This window comes from Saccopteryx bilineata, chromosome 2 (assembly GCF_036850765.1).
Source record: "Saccopteryx bilineata isolate mSacBil1 chromosome 2, mSacBil1_pri_phased_curated, whole genome shotgun sequence".
NCBI classification, from domain to species: domain Eukaryota; kingdom Metazoa; phylum Chordata; class Mammalia; order Chiroptera; family Emballonuridae; genus Saccopteryx; species Saccopteryx bilineata.
Window position 1 is genome coordinate 274,048,014 of NC_089491.1, and position 22,654 is coordinate 274,070,667.

At 50.2% G+C, this 22,654-nt stretch overlaps 1 protein-coding gene across 1 annotated transcript in view; it reads left to right on the forward strand.

Annotated features, from left to right (window-relative positions):
* The first annotated feature begins 559 nt into the window (after window positions 1-559).
* BRI3BP (BRI3 binding protein) overlaps window positions 560-22,654 on the forward strand; it is a 30,157-nt gene continuing 8,062 nt past the window's right edge. Inside the window, exons 1-2 of the mRNA XM_066260821.1 lie at window positions 560-887; window positions 16,981-17,083. Coding sequence (XP_066116918.1) covers window positions 681-887; window positions 16,981-17,083 — 310 coding nt within the window. The 5' untranslated portion in view covers window positions 560-680. The remainder of the gene's footprint in view (window positions 888-16,980; window positions 17,084-22,654) is intronic.

A 22,654-nucleotide genomic window follows, 5' to 3' on the forward strand; every position in this document is an offset into this window, starting at 1 on the left:
CGTCTGGATCGATCTTTTCCTGACGGGCTGCACAGTGATATTCTAATTCTCTTACTCCTTCCTCATTTACTAGCTGGACTTTCCTGAAAAGAACTTTCCCGCAGCTATTTTGTGACTCGGCAACCCAGTTTATTCAAGAAAAAACTAGAGGGATGCCAGACGCTTTCCCTTTATTTAAACATTTCAGAATGAATGAATGAGCTGGTGCCCTTGGCATCGGCAAGGGTGGCCAATTATTGGGTAACATTATTAAGTTCAGTGATATAAAATATATGTATGTTTTCCAATAAACTACAGTCGTTTATCCTTGGGGAGGCTATTGCAAGTTTTCCAGGTGTGGGTTTGCTTTACAGAAAAGTTAAAAAAAAAAAAAAAAGAATTAGAAGAAGGTTGAAATCCCACTAAGTCTGGGAGGGCTTCCGGAAGGAGGGGGCAAGAAGATTAAGCGACTTCAGGCCCTTCCCGCCGACTTCTACGGGGTGGGAGGCGGACTCCCGCGCCTCGGGGCGGGGACGGGCGTGGGCACGTGGGCAGGGCCGTCGCGCCTTTGCGCGCGGGGCGGGGCGGGTGGCGTAGCGGCGGCAGCAGTCACAGACGCTGCGCGCGGTCCCTGCGGGAGTCGCGGCGTCTCCGTGCGGCCCTCAGTCCTCTCCCCGACCCCGCGTCCCTCCGGCCCCAGGATGGGCGCGCGCGCCTCGGGCTGGCCCCGGGCCCGCGCTGGGCTCCTGCTGCTGCTGCCGCTGCTGCTCGGGCTGCTGGCCCCGGGCGCGCAGGGGGCGCGGGGCCGCGGCGGCACGGAGAAGAACAGCTACCGTCGCACGGTCAACACCTTCTCGCAGAGCGTCAGCAGCCTGTTCGGCGAGGACAACGTGCGCGCTGCTCAGAAGGTGGGCGCCGGGCTCGCGCCAGCGCTCGCGGTCACCTTGCCCCGGCCGTCGCGCACCTGGCGGCGGGGCCGACCTGGGCCGTGGGCGGCCTCCGGGCGTGGGGAGAGAGAGATGTGGGGACGTGGGTGCCCGGGATGGGGGTGCCCAGTTTGCGTCCTGCGGCTTGCCCGGCCTGTGCCGGTTCTGGCGGCGGGTTCCAACGCGAGGCGAAGGCGCAGGGCCTCGGGGCGCCCTGAACTCGAACGCCCCACTTCTCCTTGGACCTTGCCCCTTAGGGCGCCGGGGCCTCGGCCGAGCTGCGCTGACGCGGGCCGCGCCTCTCATTCATTCATTCTACACGTTTGAATGAGCACCTACTGTGAGCCAGGCACCCTGCGGACTGACTGCCCAGGGGGCGTCCTGCCGGCTTGAACCCTCTCCTCCCACGCTGCTGCGCTCTCCCCAGCGACCCCGGATTTCTTCTAGCCTCGCACCCGAACCACTTCCCGGGGCCCCTAGCGGCCTTCCCCTTTCTGATGCGAAGATAGCTATGCTTATTTATTTAATTATTTACTTACAAGGAAAGAGAAGGAGCGATGCATGCTTGTTCTGTTGCGTTGGCAACCAGGCACTGAACGCCTACTGTGTGTCGGGCCTTTCAATTTGGAGCATTTTGTTCACTTGAGCTGTTTAGGAGCTTCCAGTCCTCCTGGCATGGTGTCTAGGGCTCAGGAGGAGCTCAGGGAGTCTCCCTGACCCCCGCTGGGCCCGCAAAGCTAGGTGGAATGGGGCCACTTTTGAGGTGAAAGTTCACCAGTAGCTCCCCAGGAAGGGGAAGTGAAAAGACCGGCTCGTGGTAATGTGGTTCCTTGAGTAAATAACCTTACCGTCCTCCTGTAAATTCCTTGTTTGCGCTAGCCACGGGCACGGGATGTTGGAAGAGAGAGAAAGTTTGGGTTCAAGTTCGGGCCTGACCCCTTACAGACTGGATGACTTTCGGCAAGTTGCCTCACTTCTTTGCGTCTCAGTGTCTTTATCCTGTCCTGGGGGAGAATAATACCCCCTTCGTTGTCAGTGTGTGATTGTGAATGGCTGGTACTTTCCTGGCCCAGAGTCATGGCTGAATTAGTATGTGCTGCTAGTAGTTTTGTCCTCGCCAGGGCACAAGTCAGCGTTGCTTAGCTGGGATGGAAGGACGTTTTTCTGGTACTTGAGATGGATGGGGGGGGGGGGGGAGAACATTGAGTCCCACATCAGATTGACTGGATCTTCTTATTGGGTGGAATGAAAGGCAGGTTACTGTGTTAGGAAAACTAACCTCTGACCATCCTCTCCAGAGGATGTGTGCAGTCACCTCTTGTGGAGGCTGGGGATCCTGGGGAGACATAACTCCATGTAGGGGGTCAGAAAGGGAGAAAGCATGACCAAACACCTGAATGCAGAAAGGGGGCCTGGGCTTGGAGGATGAGCACATTGAATCTGTGTGCCCCAAGCGATTTGAAAGCGGGACACTTGTTTTGGAGCAAACAGAAGTCTAACTTCTTGGCACAGGATGGGTAGAAAGAAGCAACCCACATCTCAGCAGATGCTTGTGTGTGACTGTAAGGTCCACAGCTGTGAAACACAAAATAGTTAATTAAGGGCTGTTAACCTCTGGGTTGGTATCAGTAGGACAAGCTGTATTCTGGCAAGGAATCTGAGACTCTCGAGGTCAGAACTCTTTCTTGAGTCAGCTGGGGATTGTGCCTCCAATAGAAGTGGTGGCTAGTCTACGGCCATACCACCCTGAACGCGCCAGATCTCGTCTGATCTTAGAAGCTAAGCAGGGTCAGGCCTGGTTAGTACTTGGATGGGAGAAGGGGTGGCCATACTAACTTCTGTTATCTGCTTAAAATGCACTTAGTGCTTTTATCAATACAGTAACTCATTTAATCCTTAGACCAATCCTATGAGGTAGGCACTGCTACTGTTTCCATCTTACAGATGGACAGATGGGGTAACTGAGGCACAACGGTGATTTAGTGACTGGCATCAGGTGAGGCCGAGTGGCAGAACTGGGATTTGAACCCAGGCAGTGTGGGCCTGGAGCCCATGGTCTTCGTGCCTCATAACCCTTCCTGTTGTTTTTCCCATCTATGCAGTTTATAGGGTGACCTGACATTTGATTTCCTGCTGAGCGTAGCCCAGACTGCTAGGCTTGGGGGAGATCGTTTTGTTCATCTTAAGGAAAGGAAACGGGATTTGGCTAGCAATGGTCATTTTCAGGGTGCCTGGGTTTACGAATTAGAGTCATACCTGCTTGGTGGGTTGTGGAGTTTGAGGGTATTTAAAAGGACACACTATTTTCTTCATCTAGGGCTTGTCTAAAATAAACCCGTGACCTTCTGGTTTGGAGCATGGGCCTCGCTGACCAACCGACAAGGGGTTGAACTCCAGCTCTGCTTTTTCATGAGCTCTGTGACCTTGGGCCTGTTGCCTGACCTCTCTGTGTCTCATTTGTGCACAGGAGATACATTGAGGGTTGCATGTGATTGGCTGGTGTGTACAGCGAATACCAGGCACTGAATATGCATGAGTGGTATAAGTTTGTTTGTTTGTTTGTTTTTATTAAGAGAGAGGCCAAATTGTTTGAGCCATGGCTGCAGGAGGTGAGGGGAGAGAGAAAAGGGGGAAGGATGGTCACTTCTCCTGTGTGCCCCAACCGGGAATCAAACCCGGGACTTCCACACACCGGGCCAATGCTCTACCACCGAGCCAACCAGCCAAGGCCTTAAAATGTTTCTATAAGAAGAGATTCAGCTGGTAGGACAGTGGTGGATTCATTAATTCACTTAAAAATTATTAAGTCACTTTTACACAAGTGTTCCCAGAGGCACTATTCACATTTAGCCAAAAAATGGGAACCAGCCACATGTGTATCAGCTGGTGAATGGATCAACTGTGATCTGTTCAGGCAATGGAGTATGCTTCAGCCGTAAGCAGGAATGAAGTTCTGATGACATGCTACAAGTGTGTAGGGAGGAAGCACTGATACTCAGATGAACCTTGAAAATAAAGACACAAAAGGTCACATGCTACCTGATTCTATTTCTATGGAATGTCCAGAGCACAGACACAGAAAGCAGATTACTGGTCACTAAGGGGAGGGGACATAAGGGAGTTACTGCTAAATTGATAGGGAAGTTCTTTTTTGGTTGATAAACTAGGCAGAGGTGATGGTTGCACATTTCAAACAAACTTACTGTCACTAGATTGTACACTTTAAAATGGTTAAAATAGTCAATTTTATGGTATGTGTACAATTTTAAAATTTTTTCTGAAGCACCCACTTTATGGAGCACAAGACAGATAAAATGTCCCCTGTCGGGGACCTTTCACAGGACAGGAGTAAGAACGTAAAATGTAAATGCGACGAGGTTGGTTATTTCAGAGCGATGAGTGTTGTTCAAGAGATAAAACTGGGTGATGCAATACTAACGGTGGATAACCCTTGTTTAAGATTAGCACGTGTCTGGCACTGTTCTGACAGAGGTTCTGTTACTGTGTCACCCCTATTTTACAGATGAGGAAAGCAGGGCACAGAAAGGTTGGGTCTCTTGCCCACAGTTCTGCTTATCAGTGGTAGGAAGCTTGGTGTGTCCACAACACTCATATTCCCTGCTGAGCTGGAAGTAACTGGAGTCGAGTGGCCATGGGAGGGAGCTGAATGACAAGGAGCCAGAGGGGCAGAGGAGACAGCAGGAGCAATGTCCTGTTCCCACCAATCAGCTGGACTTTTGCCTGTGCAGGAAGGGGAGGGTGGGCTTGGTGTAGTGAGGGTCTGGGAGGCTTCAACATTGACCCAGGAGAGGAAACAGTGCATCACACAGGACCTAGGGGTTAACAAAGGACAGTCTATTGTGATGCAAGAAAGGCATTGTAGAGAGTGGGGAGCAGGGGGCATCTGGGGTCCTGCCTGGAGGAGGAGGCAGGAGTTGGGTCTGGGAAGATGGGTTGGCAGGCAAAGGGAAGGTCAGGGACAAGGTTGGGGGCTAGGTTTCCAGGTGGCCGCATGGAGGTCTGGATCTTGGGGTGCACAGGGAAGAATCCAGCTTGACCCTTTGGTGGAATATTGAAGCTGAGAACTGTTTGTTTTATTTCTTTTTTTATTTTCCCTTGCTCTTTTGCTTTTGTTTCAGTTTAGGTTTTTGTTGTTGTTGTTGGTTGTTCTTTTTTTAAGCTTAACATTTATTGGCCTTAAAAAAGAGTAATGCCATAGTTGCATGGAATACCATTTCAAATAGTTCAAAAAAATTCTTCCCACCTCCGACTTCATCTCTTGTCCTTCCTAGAAGCAGCCAGATGTTCTGAGCTGGCATAAACGTAGAGGTGTCTAGGTTCCACCCCCTTGGTGGTTTGCAGTGTGTTTGACACTATGTACGCTGTTCTGCACCTTTTTAAATTAAAAGTTGGAGGTCAAACATTATCAGTACATGCACTCTCGCATCCTTCTTTTTAGAGGGCTGTAAAAAGAGCAAATTATTTTAAGAATATACCGTAGTTTCAGCCACCCCTAATGGTGGATGTTTTATTAGTTTCCTATTTGCCATTCAAACAAGGCTGCCCGAAAAGCCTTTATCAATTCTGTGTGTGTGTGGTGTGTGTACGTGCTTGCACGTAGACAGATTAATCTGTAAGTTAGAAATAGAATGGCTGAGCCAAAGGGTCTGTGCATTAAACAAAATTAAAAACAATTAAAAAAAATTCAGTGCAAGGAAGGGAGGCAGAGACAGACTCCTGCATGTGTCCCAACCGGGATCCACCTGGCAAGCCCACTAGGGCGCGATGCTCTGCCCATCTGGGGCTTTGTTCAATTGCTCAGCATCCAAGCTCTTCTTAATGCCTAAGGAAGAGGCCAGGGAGCCATCCTCATCACCCAGGGACAACTTATTCCAATTGAGCCATGGCTGCAGTAGGGGAAGAGAGAGAGAGAGAGAGAAGGGGAGGGGAAGGGGTGGAGAAACAGATGGGTGCTTCTCCTGTGTGCCCTGACCAGGAATCAAATTCAGGACATCCACATGCCAGGCTGACACTCTACCACTGAGCCAACTGGCCAGGCTCTTAAAACTTTTATTAATTGATTTTAGAGAGAGAAACATTGACCTGTTGTTCCACTTATGTATGCCTTCATTGGTTGATTTATTATTTTTTTAGATTTTTTTTTTTGGTCTTCATTGATTTTAGAGAGAGGAGGGAGAGAGAGAGAAAGAGTGAAAGGGGGAGGAGTGGGAAGCATCAACTTGTAATAGTTGCTTCTCTTGTGTACCTTGACTGGCGACCTCAGCTTTCCAGGTCATTGCTTTATCCATTGCACCACCACAGATCCGGCCGTTGGTTGATTCTTATATGTGCCCTGGCTGGGGATCAAACCCAGAACCTTGGTGTATTTGGACGATGCTCTAACCCCCTGGTTGGCAAACTGCGGCTCTTTGGCCCCTTGAGTGTGGCTCTTCCACAAAATACCACGTGCGGGTACTACCTCGATAAGAAATGCACCTACCAGTATAGTTTAAGTTTAAAACATTTGGCTCTCAAAAGAATTGTCAATCATTGTACTGTTGATATTTGGCTCTGTTGACTAATGAGTTTGCTGACCACTGCTCTAATCCACTGAGCACCCAGCTAGGGCTTAAAATGTTTAATTGAAATATAATTGGTACCTATTCCTGTGGGATAAACATCCTAAGTTGTCATGCACTGAGCACACCCATGAGACTAGCTTGGGGCTCTAGAAATGGATTGTTCAGCCCTCTCTGCCCCAAAATAACCACTCTCCTGACTTCTGACAACATGAATCAGTTCTGTCTGCTTGTATCCTCTATACCAGGGGTTGGGAACCTTTTTTGCTGAGAGAGCTATGAATGCCACATATTTTAAAATGTATTTCCATGAGAGCCATACAATGACCCATGTACGTTAAGCATAATCCAATAAAAATTTGGTGTTGTCCCGGAGGACAGCTGTGATTGGCTTCAGCCACTGCAACCATGAACATGAGTGGTAGGAAATGAATGGATTGTAATACATGAGAATGTTTTATATTTTTAACATTTTTATTTATTTTTTTATTAAAGATTTGTCTGCGGGCCAGATGCAGCCATCAAAAGAGCTACATCTGGCTCGCGAGCCATAGGTCCCTGACCCCTGCTCTATACACAGTTTCACATACATGTTTACTACTGAGAGATAGTACGAAATTGTTTCCAAAGAGCTACTCTGCTTGTACCAAATAGATGTGAGGTGTGTGGTTCCCAAACCTGCTTCAACGAAGAATGTCATTAAATTTTCTGGTTTTATTATATTTGAGATAGATGGTCTTTTTGTTTACTCAGAATCTTACTGGCATTTTGTTTTCTGAGAACTGCCTCTTTTTTTGCCATTATTTTCTGTTGAACTGTTGGTCTTTTTTGTTTTGTTTGTTCTTAAGAGGCTTGCTTTTTTGGCTGTTTGCAAGAAAGTGTTTTGAGCAAAATAACTTTGACACTTTCTAGTCTTTTTTCCCCCCAACAACATTGTAGCAGCTTTACTGGGGTAAAATTGACATCACAGGTCAGGACAGCCAGTATTTAAAGTGGGACAAAAGTACAGTGTGTCCGTAAAGTCATGATGCACTTTTGACCGGTCACAGGAAAGCAACAAAAGATGATAGAAATGTAAAATCTGCACCAAATAAAAGGAAAATCCTCCCAGTTTCTGTAGGATGATGTGGCAGCATGTGCGCATGCACAGATGATGACGTAACACCATGTATAGCAGAGCAGCCCACGGCCATGCCAGTCGAGATGTGGACGGTACAGAGGAAAGTTCAGTGTGTTCTGTGGCTCGCTAAATTTGAATCCATGACCAAAGTGCAACGTGAATATCGATGCGTTTATAACGAAACTCCACCACATAGGAATAACATTACTCGGTGGGATAAGCAGTTGAAGGAAACCAGCAGTTTGGTGGGAAAACCCTGTTCTGGTAGGTCATCCGTCAGTGACGACACAGGCTGCTGAACATCCTCATGCCTACGTTGAGTACGAACATAACACCCCTAAAGTGAACGTGTGGTGTGGCCTGATGCACGATAAGGTGATAGGACCATTTTTTTTCGCGGAGCAGTCTGTGACGGCAAAGTCCTGTCTTGACATATTGAAATTGTATGCAGTGCCACAATTTCCAGAAGGTGTCATCTTTCAACAGGACGGTGCTCCTCCACACTACGCCACCATTGTTTGTGAGTTTCTGGATAGAACATTCCCCCAGCAGTGGATAGGCAGGGGTTCTGTCAAATCATGGCCACCACGATCCCCGGATCTGACGCCCTTAGACTTTTACTTTTGGGGTTATGTGAAGCAACATGTGTACATTGAACGTAACAACGACATTAATCACTTAAAACAGAGAATCACAGACGTTATTCACTCTGTTACACCAGACATCCTTACTCGTGTGTGGCAAGAACTTCACTATCGATTGCATGTACGTAGGGCAACAAATGGAGCCCACATAGTACTGCACTGAATAGGTATGAAACTAGGAGAGTTTTCCTTTATTTGGTGCAGATTTCACATTTCTATTGTCTTTTGTTGCTTTCCTGTGACCGGTCAAAAGTGCACCATGACTTTACGGACACACTGTATACTTTTTGCTAAAATTTTTTTGATATATGTATTCACCCAGAGAGAGAGAGAGAGAAGCATCAACTCATTGTTCTACTTAGTTGTGCCCTCATTGTTTGCTTCTCTATGTGCCCTGACGGGGATCGAACCTGCAACCTCAGCACACCAGGACGACTCTCTATCCTGGCGTTATTGTCTATCTTTTTGATGATAGCCCTCCTAGTGGGCTGAGTGGTACCTCGTTGTGGCTTTGACTGGCCAGTGACCATTTGTATTGTCCCAGAGTGTGTATTATCTGATTGCTTCCTCAAGGCTCAAGGGAGGGCGTGTAATTCCAGCAAGAAGTCTACCCCAGGGTCTTGGGTCCTTGCCGTGGCGGCATCTCAGGCCACACCGTGGCTACTTGTCCCTTTCCTTTGATCCTTGGTTGAAGCTCAGCTGGCCCTTCACGCTCCTCCCCCTGTATAATTCATTCATGGACCACACTGTTCTGTTCCAGCACGGTGCATTTGGGTGCCTCCTTGCATTTCCCTGTGTCCTCAGAGGCTTGGACACCTGACTGGCAGGAACCTTGCCCCTTCTCTGACTCTCTCAAGATGTCTTTGCCTCTTGAGCCCCAATTCTCCTTGGGCAAGTGAGGTGTCCTGGCCTGTCTTCTGCCAGAGGAGAGAGGTGATGAAACCCGAGTTTGAGTAACCCTGTCCCCTCAGCCCTGGCCACACGCGGGTGCTGCCAGTCTGTTCATCTTGAGTCTCCCTGGTTTTAATTTTTCATCCTGAGAATGGTCCATTGTGCTCAGAGGGAGGAAGAATCAGATAATGAACCTGGGGACCATTAGCCGGCGCTTCCACTAATCAACTTTCTGCCACTTTTATTTTATTATTATTTTTTTTGCATTTTATTTTTTATTTATTTATTTATTTTTTTATAAATAAATTTTTATTTTAATGGGGTGACATCAATAAATCAGGGTACATACATTCAAAGAAAACATTTCCAGGTTATCTTGTTATTTAGTTATGTTGCATACCCATCACCCGAAGAGAGATCGTCCTCCACCACCCTCCATCCAGTTTTCTCTGTACCCCTCCCCCTCCCCCCTCCCTCCTTCCCTCCCCCACCCCCCATAGCCAGCACACTCCTGTTCATGCCTCTTAGTCTCGCTTTTATGTCCCACCAATGTATGGAATCCTGCAGTTCCTTTTTTTTTCTGATTCACCCATTTCACCCCGCACAATGCTACCAAGACTCCACCATTCCGCTATAAGTGATCCGATGTCACCCTTTCTCCTAGCTGAATAATATACCATGGTGTATATGTGCCCCATCTTCTTCATCCAGTCCTCTATTTTTTTTACAGTGATTAACAGCCTTTAAGCAAACACTTTTATTTTTATTACAAAAAATTTTTCAATTGCTGTTTACATTCAGTGTATGTTATTTTCAGGCGTGCAGCAGCACAGTGGTTAGACAATCATATACTTTACAGTGTTGCCCCAAGAAGTCTAGCACCCACCTGGCACCATATATGTTGTTATTACAGTAGTATTGATGATACTCCCTACACTGTTTTTATTTTTTATTTTTATTTATTTACTTTTTTACAGAGACAGAGAGAGTCAGAGAGAGGGATAGACAGGGACAGATAGACAGGAATGGAGAGATGAGAAGTATCAATCATTAGTTTTTTGTTGTGCGTTGCAACACTTTAGTTGTTCATTGATTGCTTTCTCATAGGTGCCTTGACTGTGGGCCTTCATCAGACAGAGTAACCCCTTGCTTGAGCCAGCAACCTTGGGCTCAAGCTGGTGAGCTTTTGCTCAACCAGATGAGCCCGCGCTCAAGCTGGTGACCTTGGGGTCTCGAACCTGGGTCTTCCGCATCCCAGTCTGTTGCTCTATCCACTGCACCGCCGCCTGGTCAGGTGCTACGCTGTGTTTTATGTCCTGTGATTCTTTTCTAACTACCAGCAATACGTTACAATCTTTTCATCCAGCCCCCCAATACTCCCTATGCTATTATTACATCTAGCTCCCTCCACCCCCATCAAAACATCTTTAACCTGGAAATCTAATTTTCAGCTAACCTCAGACATGTTAGCTGGGAACTGAATCCTCGCTTCCTCCCATTTCACAGCCCAGAAAACTGAGGCGCAGGGAGGTGCAGCAGTGTGAGCAGTATGGTCTCTTTCTTTTTTTCTTTTTCTTTTTTTTTTTTTTTTTGTATTTTTCTGAAGCTGGAAACGGGGAGACAGACAGACTCCCGCATGCGCCCTACCGGGATCCACCCGGCACGCCCACCAGGGGTGAAGCTCTGCCCACCAGGGGGTGATGCTCTGCCCCTCTGGGGCGTCACTCTGCCGAGACCAGAGCCACTCTAGCGCCTGGGGCAGAGGCCAAGGAGCCATCCCCAGCGCCCGGGCCATCTTTGCTCCAATGGAGCCTTGGCTGCGGGAGGGGAAGAGAGAGACAGAGAGGAAGGAGGGGGGGTGGAGAAGCAAATGGGCGCTTCTCCTATGTGCCCTGGCCGGGAATCGAACCCGGGTCCCCCGCACACCAGGCCGACGCTCTACCGCTGAGCCAACTGGCCAGGGCTAGTATGGTCTCTTTCTTCCCAAACACCTGCCTCCTCCCTCTTTCTGGAGGCATTGGTAGGTGTCAGTTTAAAGGCCCAATACCCCTTTCTCACAAAAGCCTGGTGAGTACCCCTTCCCTTTTTTTTCCCTTTGAACAAATGATCCAAACTGCTGTCTGCTGACATGTGTACACATCCTATGTGCTGTGCATAACCATGACGGGAGAAACAAAAGGTGGAATGCTGTTTGGCAGTGAAGGAGAGTTGAGGAGTGGTTCGTGCAATGACACGGGTGAACCTGGAAGATGTTATTGTGAGGCAGAGGAGCCAGGAACAAAAGGTTGTGTTGTGTGTGATTCTTTTTCTATGCAATAAATGTCCAGAACGGGTAGATCCGTGGAGGGGCAAAGCAGACGAGTGGCGGCCTGGGTTAGGGGGAGGAGGGATGGAACGTTCTAGAGTTAGATTAAGGTGATGGTTGGTTGCCAGTTATGCTGAGTTGTATATTTTAAAGACATGACCTTTATGGTGCGTGCATGATCTGTCCATAAAGCTCTTTAACAGAATAGAATCCTCACCAAACCAGCACCAGTGTGCTTTCTGGCTGGGTGAGATATGTCCCCCCCCACACACACAGTGGGACAGTCACCCTCTCTGCCATCCGACATGGATACATTTTTTTTTCTGGCATTGCCCTTAAGGTGTTTGGTGGTGGTGGTGTTTTTTGTTTGTTTGCATTTATTTAAAAACAGATCTCCCATTATTTTTTTATCTTTCCATTTTTATTTATTTATTTATTTTTACAGAGTCAGAGAGAGGGATAGACAGGGACAGACAGGAACGGAGAGATGAGAAGCATCAATCATTAGTTTTTCATTGTGCATTGCGACACCTTAGTTGTTCATTGATTGCTCTCCCATATGTGCCCTGACCGCCAGCCTTCAGCAGACCGAGTAACCCCTTGCTCGAGCCAGCGACCTTGGGACCTTGGGTCCAAGCTAGTGAGCTTTTTGCTCAAACCAGATGAGCCTATGCTCAAGCTGGCGACCCTGGGGTCTCGAACCTGGGTCCTCAGCATCCCAGTCCAACGCTCCATCCACTGTGCTACCGCCTGGCCAGGCTCCTTCCATTTTTTTTGTAATAGCAGCTTGTCAAGGTCTAATTCACTTGGCACACAATCCCCCACTGGACATGTGCCATTCAGTGCATGTCAGCGCGTGCCGAGAGCTGTGCAGCCTTCGCCGCAGCCAACGTGGGAACGTTTGCATCACCCCAAAAAGAAATTACCTGCCCTTTCTAGCTGTCACCCTTCTCTCCAGCCCCTGGCAACCACCATTCTGCTTTCTGCCTGATGGGTTCCCCTCCTCTGGACATTGCACACAGAGGGGATCATGCACCATGTGTCCTTGGTGACCCCGTGGCTTTTCCTCTGCCTGGTGTTTTCAAGCCCATGCATGTTGAAGCAGGAGTGGGTGCCTCATTCTTCTTCGTGGCTGAGTGACGTCCCACTGGGGTGGTTCTCCCCCGTTTTGTTTATTCTTCATTAGCTAGTAGGCATGTGGCCTTTTTTAGAGAGAGACAGAGATAAGGATAGAGAGACAAATGGAGACAGACAGGAAGGGAGAGAGATGAGAAGCATCAATTCTTTGCTGCGGCACCTTAGTTCATTGATTGTTTTCTTATATGTGCCTTGACCGGGGAATATAGCAGAGCCAGTGACCTCTTGCCCAAGCCAGCAACCCTTGGCTCAAAGCCAGCGACCTGGGTCCTCTGCATCCCAGTTGGACACTCTATCCGCTGCACCACTGCTTGGTCAGGCTTTTTTTTGTGTGTATTTTTCTTAAGTTGGAAACGGGGAGGCAGTCAGACAGACTCCCGCATGCGCCCGACCGGGATCCACCCGGCATGCCCACCAGGGGGCGATGCTCTGCCCATCTAGGGCATCTGTTGCAACCAGAGCCATTCTAGTGCCTGAGGCAGAGGCCACAGAGCCATCCTCAGCGCCCGGGCCAACTTTGCTCCAATGGAGCCTCGGCTGCGGGAGGGGAAGAGAGAGACAGAGAGGAAGGAGAGGGGTAGGGGGGTGGAGAAGCAGATGGGTGCTTCTCCTGTGTGCCCTGGCTGGGAATCAAACCTGGGACTCCCGCACGCCAGGCCGATGCTCTACCACTGATGTTTAATTTTAATTTCTATTTATTCATTTTAGAGAAGAGAGGAAGAGACAGAGAGGAGAGGAGAGACAGAAGGGGGGGAGGAGCTGGAAGCTTCAACTCCCATATGTGCCTTGACCAGGCAAGCCCAGGGTTTCGAACCGGTGACCTCAGCATTTCCAGGTCAACGCTTTATCCACTGCGCCACCACAGGTCAGGCTCTACCACTGATTTTTTTTTTTTTTTTCTTTTCATTTTTCTGAAGCTGGAAACAGGGAGAGACAGTCAGACTCCCGCATGCGCCCGACCGGGATCCACCCGGCACGCCCACCAGGGGCGACGCTCTGCCCACCAGGGGGCGATGCTCTGCCCATCCTGGGCGTCACCATGTTGCGACCAGAGCCACTCTAGCGCCTGGGGCAGAGGCCACAGAGCCATCCCCAGCGCCCGGGCCATCTTTGCTCCAATGGAGCCTTGGCTGCGGGAGGGGAAGAGAGAGACAGAGAGGGAAAGCGCGGCGGAGGGGTGGAGAAGCAAATGGGCGCTTCTCCTGAGTGCCCTGGCCGGGAATCGAACCCGGGTCCTCCGCACGCTAGGCCGACGCTCTACCGCTGAGCCAACGGACCAGGGCTCTACCACTGATTTTTAAAGATTTTATTTATTCATTTTTTTGAGAGAGGAGAGATAGAAAAGTGGGGGGTGGGAGGAGAGGCAAGAAGCATCAACTCATAGTTGCTTCCTATGTGTGCCTTGATCAGGCAAGGCCAGGGTTTCCCGCCAGCGATTTCAGCATTCCAGGTCAGTGCTTTTATCCACTGTGCCACCACAGGTCAGGTAGCTTGCTCTTTAACTAGGTAGATTTTTTGAGTGCTGTTACCAAAGGCTAAACCGATGATGTCCTTTCACTGGGGATACTGGGGTCCATGTTCTGTGACAACACTGGCATGTGGACCGTTTATACCAAGTGCTTGGAGCATTTCACACGACTATCCCCTTGACTGTTCAAATAAGCAGACTGGGCAGGCGTTATTGCCTTCCTTTTTGTCTGGGACGTAGAGGACTTAAGTTGATAGCACACTTGTGCCCAGCTTACCAAGCAAAGAGGCAGAGCTGAGGTTTGAACCCTGGCAGGTAAGCTCCTGGCTCAAGGCACTCTAAACTAAGCCACAGTACCGGCACACAGGCTGCTGCTCTCCTGGTCTCTGATTCGACCCTGTCCCTCCTTTTTCCATTTGTGTACTAGAGGAGGGATCCAACCAGGATATCCTATTTTAAATTCTGTAGCAAAAAAAAAAAAAAAATCAGTAAATGAAATCTAAAATGATGTAGCCAATTCACTCCAAGGCCTGTATCCTCCACACGTGAGCCAAAGTGCACATGTACAGGGTCCTGTTGTCCTGTTGCTGGAATAGCGACATGGGGACAACCCAGGTGCCCATCAAGAGGGGGTTGGTAAAACGGCGGGTATACACACCAGCTTTACAGAGATACAGAGAGAGAGAGAGTCAGAGAGAGATGAAAAGCATCAATCATTAGTTTTTCGTTGCACATTGCAACACCTTAGTTGTTCATCGATTGCTTTCTCATATGTGCCTTGACCGCGGGCCTTCAGCAGACCAAGTAACCCCTTGCTCGAGCCATCAACCTTGGTTCCAAGCTGGCGAGCTTTTGCTCAAACCAGATGAGCCCGCGCTCAAGCTGGCGACCTCAGGGTCTCAAACCTGGGTCTTCCGCATCCCAGTCCAACGCTCTATCCACTTCGCCACCGCCTGGTCAGGCTGCCTCGTTCTTTTTAAAGCTGGTGTGTATGGCCTGAGGTGTTGCAATGCGCAATGAAAAACTAATGATTGATGCTTCTCATCTCTCCGTTCCTGTCTGTCTGTCCGTCCCTGTCTATCCTAATCTCTTACTCTCTCTCTCTGTCTCTTAAAAAAAAAAAAAAAAAGAATGAGGCAGCTCTTTGGGGGCTAAGGCTAATCGTTCAGATACGAGAGAAACTTCAGAGCTGCACGCACTTGCCGCTGTTCGTGGAGAAAAGCTGGTCAATGCCGTTGTTCATGTGGCACATCCAAGAGTGCTGATGATGGTGCTCTAGAGAGGACTTGGGGCACGAGGTGGTGATATTTATAATATTGGGTTTTATGCCATGTGTATAGAATATCACTTATTCAAAAACAAAACAAGCCTGACTAGGTGGTGGCACAGTGGAAAGAACGTCGGACTGGGATGTGGAGGACCCAGGTTCGAGACATCTGGTTTGAGCAAAGCTCACCAGCTTGGACACAAGGTCACTGGCTCAAGCAAGGGGTTACTTGGTCTGTTGAAGGCCCACGGTCAAGGCACGTATGAAAAAGCAATCAATGAACAACTATGGTGTCACAACAAAAAACTGATGATTGATGCTTCTCATCTCTTTCCGTTCCTGTCTATCCCTATCTATTCCTCTCTCTGACTCTCTCTCTGTCTCTGTTAAAAAAAAACAACAAAAAACCAAAGTGTCATCGTTTCTTAAAACTCTTTTTTTTGTTTCTATTTTTTTGAAGTTAGAAGCGGGGAGGCAGTCAGATAGACTCCCGCATGTGCCCGACCGGATCTACCCAGCATGCCCACCAGGGGGCGATGCTCCATTGCAACCGGAACCATTCTAGCATCTGAGGCAGAGGCCATGGAGCCATCCTCAGTTCCCCGGGCCAACTTTGCTCCAATGGAGCCTTGGCTGCAGGAGGGGAAGAGAGAGAGAGAGAGAGAGAGAAAGGAGAGGGTGGAGAAGCAGTTGGGCACCTCTCCTGTGTGCCCTGGCCAAGAATCGAACCCAGGACTTCCACACACGGGGCCAACACTCTACCACTGAGTCAACCGGCCAAGGCCCTCTCATGTTTTTTTAACAACAAAAAAGGGAAATAAGCCATGCAAAAAAATAAATAAATAAAAAGGTGAAATACGGCTGCACCTCTTTCCTTTTACTCTAGCCCAGCAGTTCTTCCCAAATCACCTGGAGAGATAATCAAGACCTTCCAGGCTCTGGGTCCCTAGGCAAGGGGCACTGTTGTTTCCATGGAAATGGCTCAAGCACAGAGCATCACAGTTCTCGACCTTCAGAGCTGCTCCCTTGTAGCCTTGCCCAACCTCCAGGTGATGAGGTAGGGAGGGGGCCGAAATACACACATTAACAGAGGAGACATGAGACGCACAAACTGCCGGTGATGGCAACAGTCCCGGCGATGTCGTGCACGGCACAGGGAAGGTCATCACCAATCTTGTCGGAATGATGCATGGTGCCAGGTGGGTGCCAGGCTTATCCGGGCAATCACCTCGTAAGGTACATAGAGGTCTCTGTGTGCTATCTGTCTGGAACTAACATAACATTTTACGCTGACTGGAATTTGAAAATAAAGGTGAAAGTTGAGAATAAGTAAGGGAAAACAAAAGAGAAATTGGAGGGGAAGGCAGGGCCCTGACAAAGGGTGAGCAGAGGGTTCCGGGAGCAATGGGACTACAACGAGTGAGGCGGCTCTTCCGAGCGGGGGCTCTCGCCTCCTGTGGATGCCTCACTGGGTCTGCAGAGGAGACTGTATGTTATTGGCCCACTGTCGGTCCCCTCGGGCTGCTCAGCCTCATCTAGCGGCTGTCCCATCATCATTGGTGGCTCTGTTTTCTCGCTGGCTGGCGTGCAGACAGTGAGCCCCACGGGACCGGGAGGGAGGCAGCACTGGCCAACTCCGTGACCACCCTCCTTTTTTTCCGTAGTTCTTGACGAGGCTGACCGAGAGGTTCGTGCTGGGCGTGGACATGTTTGTGGAAACACTGTGGAAAGTCTGGACGGAGGTCTTGGAAGTTCTCGGGCTGGACGGTAGGTGTGCGGGTTGTTTCGTGCAGGGTGCCGTTTTATCCTGGTGGTCCTGGTAGTGTGACCGGTGCCCGGGGTGGTGGTATCAGGATGTGCCTGGTGGGAGTGGGATAAACACCTAATATAAACGGTTGCTGACGTTCGTGGCCCATCAGAGCCAGGAATCACAGACGCCACGTAGGATAAGGTGCTGGTAGGTAGGGCCAGCGTGCCTCCTGGGCTGACTGCGCAGAGCTGAGGTGGGTTCCCTGGGATCTGTGTTGAACTCCTGCAGTGACTTTAGCAGAAAGGCAGTGAGGGGCTCACGGAATCATCGGCAGGTCGGCTGCATGAGTGACGCGTGGCCCCCGAACACGGCTGACCTGTCCTGCAGGGGTTGCTGCTCTGCTTCCGGAACCGGGAGGCTGCTGCTAGGACCATTGACCTCTCAAGGACACAGTCCGGGTCCAGGCTGCCGCCTCTCTCTGCAGAGAGTCTGTGGCAGCCTCCTGTGTCGGGGTCCCAGAGACCATTGTTGGGCTTGGGGACTCTCTGTGAAGACTCACAGGACCCAGCAGGGGGTCGTGCTCACAGCTGGTACTGATTCCAGCGAAAGGACCAGAGCCGGAATCAGCACAGGGACAAGGAGCATGAGGCAAAGTCCAGAGGCGATGAGGCTCCAGCTTCCAGAGTCTTCTCCCAGCAGAGTCACTCAGGACGCACCTAGTTTTTCCAGTCATGAACTGAGACAACATGTGTGACGTGTGTCACCAGGGAAGCTCCTTAGAGACTCAGGGACTGGTCACCTAGGCACCACCTGCCTGGCAGGTGCCCAAATTCCAGACTCCCAAAGGAAGGCTGCTGTCAGCATAAACCACACTGTGTGTGCAAACCGTTCAGTCCCAGAGAGTCCCGCTTCTCAGGGACCAGAGGGAACCTTTTCTCCAGAACTGCACCACCAGGCCTCAGACCTCGATTCTCCTCGGATGCTGTCCTGCAAATGTAGCTCAGTTCTGACACCATCCACCTGGAGATGCATCAGATCCCACAGGTCAAGTGCTCCGTCCTACAAGACTTGTCCCCGCCTCAGGTGCGGACTGCAAGTCCAGGTTGTCACCTGGGCTTCTGACCGATCGGCTATAAAGTCCGAGGTTCTCTCGATCCCCCTCCTTGGGTTCGATTACTTTGCTAGAGAGGCTCACAGAACTCAGGAAACCAGTTGACTTTCTGGATGACTGGTTTGTGACACGATAATAAACTCAGGAACTGCCTGGATGGAAGAGCTGCAGATATCCCCCCCTGGATGGGGAAAGGTCTGGGGGATGGGCTCAGAGCCTCCACGTTCTCTGGGGTCACCCACCCAGAAGCCCTCCGAACGCCCTGCTTCAGGAGGTTGTGGAGCCTCCATTACATCGGCATGATTGATTAACCTCCACCTTGACTGATTCAACCTCCAGCCCCTCTCCCTCTCTCCCCTCCCCGGATGTCAGAGGGGTGGGCTGAATGTTCCAACCCTCCAATCACAGGGTTCGTTCCCCTGGCAACCAGCCCCCATCCTTAGGGCCTTCCAAAAGTCACCTCCTTAACAAACTCAGAACCGAAAGGAACTTGTGATGAATGATCAAAACACTTGGATTGCTTGTTATCACTGAGGAAATTCCCAGGGTTTCAGCTGCTCTGGACCAGAAGTGGGGACAGAGCCCAAATATCTATGTCTTGTAATGAATCATAGCATCACACTCCAGAAATCCAAGTCCTCAGACACCCGCCGAGGCCGATCTTGCCAGCTGCCCTTCCCAGGGAGGGCAGCCCCGGCCGACCAGGTTAACTCTTTCCTCCGTACCTCCCAACTCGGTTCCTTCTGGCTGCCTGTGGTCCCTTCACCAATCAGCGAGAGTTATTTTTTTTTAATTACTACTTTTATTGCATAGAGTGATTTCTTTTAAAAAAGCATAAATTAGGTCAAGTCACACTCCTTAAAACTGCCTGTTGCACTTGGAACTAACACAAGGTTTATCTGAGGACCGTGAGCTCTGAGGATCTTCCCAGCTTCCGCCTCTGTCCTCTTCTTGGACACGTCTTGGCCTTCACACCTTCCAACAGTCCCTTGAGGTCTTTCCTGCCAGTAGTGATTTCCCAGCCCTTTGCCTTTCCGTCTTGTCCATCTTTGGGTCTCTGGTCCATGCTACCTCTTCCAGGGGGTCCATCCTGATTACTCAGTCTAAAAGATAATTACTCCATGTCTGTTCTCACACCACTCCTTCTTTCCCTGTCTGGCACTTGTCGCTGTAACTTACCACGTGTGAGGGGAGGTGGCCTGTCCCCCCTCTGGCATCTCAGCTCCCGTGAGGGAGGTCTTGCCCAACTCCAGGCCACACTCTTGGTCCCGACTCTGCCTCAGCATAGAAGGGCCCAGCGTTAATAAGAGCTGGAGGACTGTTGCCTCACTACTTTGCTGATGGTGTGTTTCAGTTGTATCTTAGAAACCCCAGCACCTGTGCACGTGACCTTATTTGGGAGTAAAGTCTTTGCAGAGGCGATCAAGTTAAGATGAAGTCATCCCTGATTGGGGTGGGTCCTAAATCCAATGTTTGGTGTCTCTATAAGAAGAAGGACATTTGGACGCAGAGATACAAAGAAATACCCAGGGAGAAGATGGCCATGGGATGATGGAGGCAGAGACTGGAGGGGTGTGGCCACAAGCCAAGGGATGCTGGGAGCCATCACAGCCTGGACAAGACAAGGCAGGGTCCCTAGAGCCTTCAGTGTGAGCACAGCCCTGCCTGCACCCTGATGTCAGACGTCTGGCCTCCAGGGCTGTGAATGGATACCCTGTTTGAAACCACCAGGTCTGGCCATCTGTCACGGCAGCCCTGGGAGCCCAGTACAGCTCTGTCACCTGCAGAGTCTCGGGATCCTCCCATTGGCCCTTGACACTCCTGCCTTACAGGTTGGTGACTTGGGCCGGAGGCAGAGAGCCCAAAGCCGCACAGGTGGTTGCTGTGGTTCACATCTGCTGTTGTCCCTCTCGGCCACTCAGGAACGTCCCTTAGCCTTGAACCAATGAGTTCAACCTTCTCCGAGGGGCCTTAGGTGGCTGTGGGGCACCTTGCTGCCCAGGCAGAGAAGCTGAGGCAGCAGCGTGGCCTTTGGGAGGGTGCTGTGCAGCTCTCAGCTACACGGGGCTGCTAGTGTGGTTCCCCCGGGACTCGGGCTGAGCCGACGCTGAACCCAGACCCAGCAGCTGTGTGCAGTCCCGCTCAGAACCTGCGGTCGCCACCTGTCCTGACCGTCAGACTCCCAGTGAGAGCGACACCTGATGACAAGACATCGCGGCAGCTTGGAATGAGCACACAGAGGGGAGACGGCTTTCTGAGGAGATGGAGAGGAGAGGATCAGACTCGGAAGTCAGCACTCACGGTGGCGCACGTGCAGGAGGCGAGAGAACTCCCTTCCATGTCATGCTCTCCCCCCTTCTGTTTGCTGCACATGCTTTTTATAGCACAATACGATTTGTTGAAGTCCAAACTCCTGGGTCCTCAGAATGGGACCCAGTTTGGAAATAGGCTCATTGCAGATGTCGTTAGTTAAAGTGAGGTCATGTGGGAATTGGGTGGGCCCCCAATGCCGTATGACTGGTAACCTCGTAAGAAGGGGGAATTTGGACCCACAGGGAGAAACCATGTGAGGATGAAGATAGAGGTCAGGGTGATGCTTCTAGGCATCAAGATAACCGAAGATTGCCAGCACACCCCCAGGAACGGGGGGGGGGGCAGGGGAGACCTGGAACGGGGTCTCCCTCAGAGCCTTGGAAGGAGCTAGCCAGCCCTGGTGACACTGACCTCAGACTTCTGGCCTCCAGACCGTGACAGGGTCCGTTCCTGCTGTTGAAACCGCTCAGCAGGTGGCAGTCATGCAGCCCCTAGAAGTGCACCAGGACCCGGTTGCTGTGTGGCAGGACCTCAGAGCTGCCCACGTTCACGTTAGGACATTTAGGGCCCTTGGGCTGGGAAGGGGGTTGCTCCTTCCCACCTCCTCTGATTCATGGGGCCATTTTTACTTAGCCTTTGTTAGTGGTGTACGGGTTAGTGAGCTCACCCCAGGCCAGGAATTTCCCCAGGTGTCCCTGGACCTGCCTGTTGCCTATTGTAGCCTCTTGATAACGAGATGGCATGTGTTACGTGACTTTGGACAGATAGTGGCCCAGAGGTTTTCCATGTGTGCTCTGAGGGACCCTGGGACGCTGGGTGGGGGTGGGGGTGTCCCCTTTTCAGCAACTTGTCTGTGTGAGGCCAGAGGTTCAATACGTGCTTCCATAACTTTTTTATATCAATTACATGCGGATGATATTTTGAATGTTACTGGTTAAATAACTTAACACTAAGTTTACCCCTTTCTTTTTGTACTTTTTAAAATGTGGCCGCTAGAAAGTTTAAAACCACATGTGGCTCGCATTTGTGGCCGGCATTCTATTTCTGTGAATTCAAAAGCAGAACTGAGAACCCAGTGCTCTCTTAACAAGCCAGGGGTTAAAGTGATTTGTAAAAATGTAAAACCATGCCACTGTTCTCACTGTTTTGTTTATTTTTTTTATGTTATTTTTCATGAAAAATGTTTTTTGTGCAAACCTATAATCGGTTCATTATTTGTAAATGAATTAAGAATCACAGGGTTTAAAGAGTAACTCAATACCTTTTGCTTAGTTTTGCTATGAACCTAAAACTCCTTTGAAAAATGGTGTATTTGAAGGAAAAGTTTAAGGGGAATTGTCCTGAAATTATGAGGCATATTGAAGTATTACAGTATAAAACCACAACTTTTTCAAGTTAAGGATTTATTAAAAATTAGGCTTAGTTTCTAATAAGGTAAATATCAAGAGACAGAACCCATATAAAGAAAAGCTTGTGCGGCCCTGGCCGGTTGGCTCAGTGGTAGAGCATCAACCTGACGTGCAGAAGCCCCAGGTTCAATTCCCGGCCAGGGCACACAGGAGAAGCGCCCATCTGCTTCTCCACCCCTCCCCCTCTCTTTCCTCTCTGTCTCTCTCTTCCCCTCCCGCAGCCGAGGCTCCATTGGAACAAAGATGGCCCGGGTGCTGGGGATGGCTCCTTGGCCTCTGCCCCAGGCGCTAGAGTGGCTCTGGTCGCGACAGAGCCATGCCCCGGAGGGGCAGAGCATCGCCCCCTGGTGGGCAGAGCGTCGCCCCCTGGTGGGCGTGCCGGGTGGATCCTGGTCGGGCGCATGCAGAGTCTGTCTATCCCTGTTTCCGGCTTCAGAAAAATACAAAAAATAAAATAAAATAAAAAGAAAAAAAAGAAAAAAAAAAGCTTGTGGCCCTGGCTGGTCGGCTCAGTGGTAGAGCGTCGGCCTGGCGTGTGGAAGTCCCAGGTTCAATTCCCGGCCAGGGCACACAGGAGAAGCGCCCATTTGCTTCTCCACCCCTCCCCCTCTCCTTCCTCTTTGTCTCTCTCTTCCCCTCTGGCAGCCAAGGCTCCATTGGAGCAAAGATGGCCCGGGCGCTGAGGATGGGTCTGTGGCCTCTGCCTCAGGCTCTAGAATGGCTCTGATTGCGGCAGAGATCGCCCCTGGTGGACA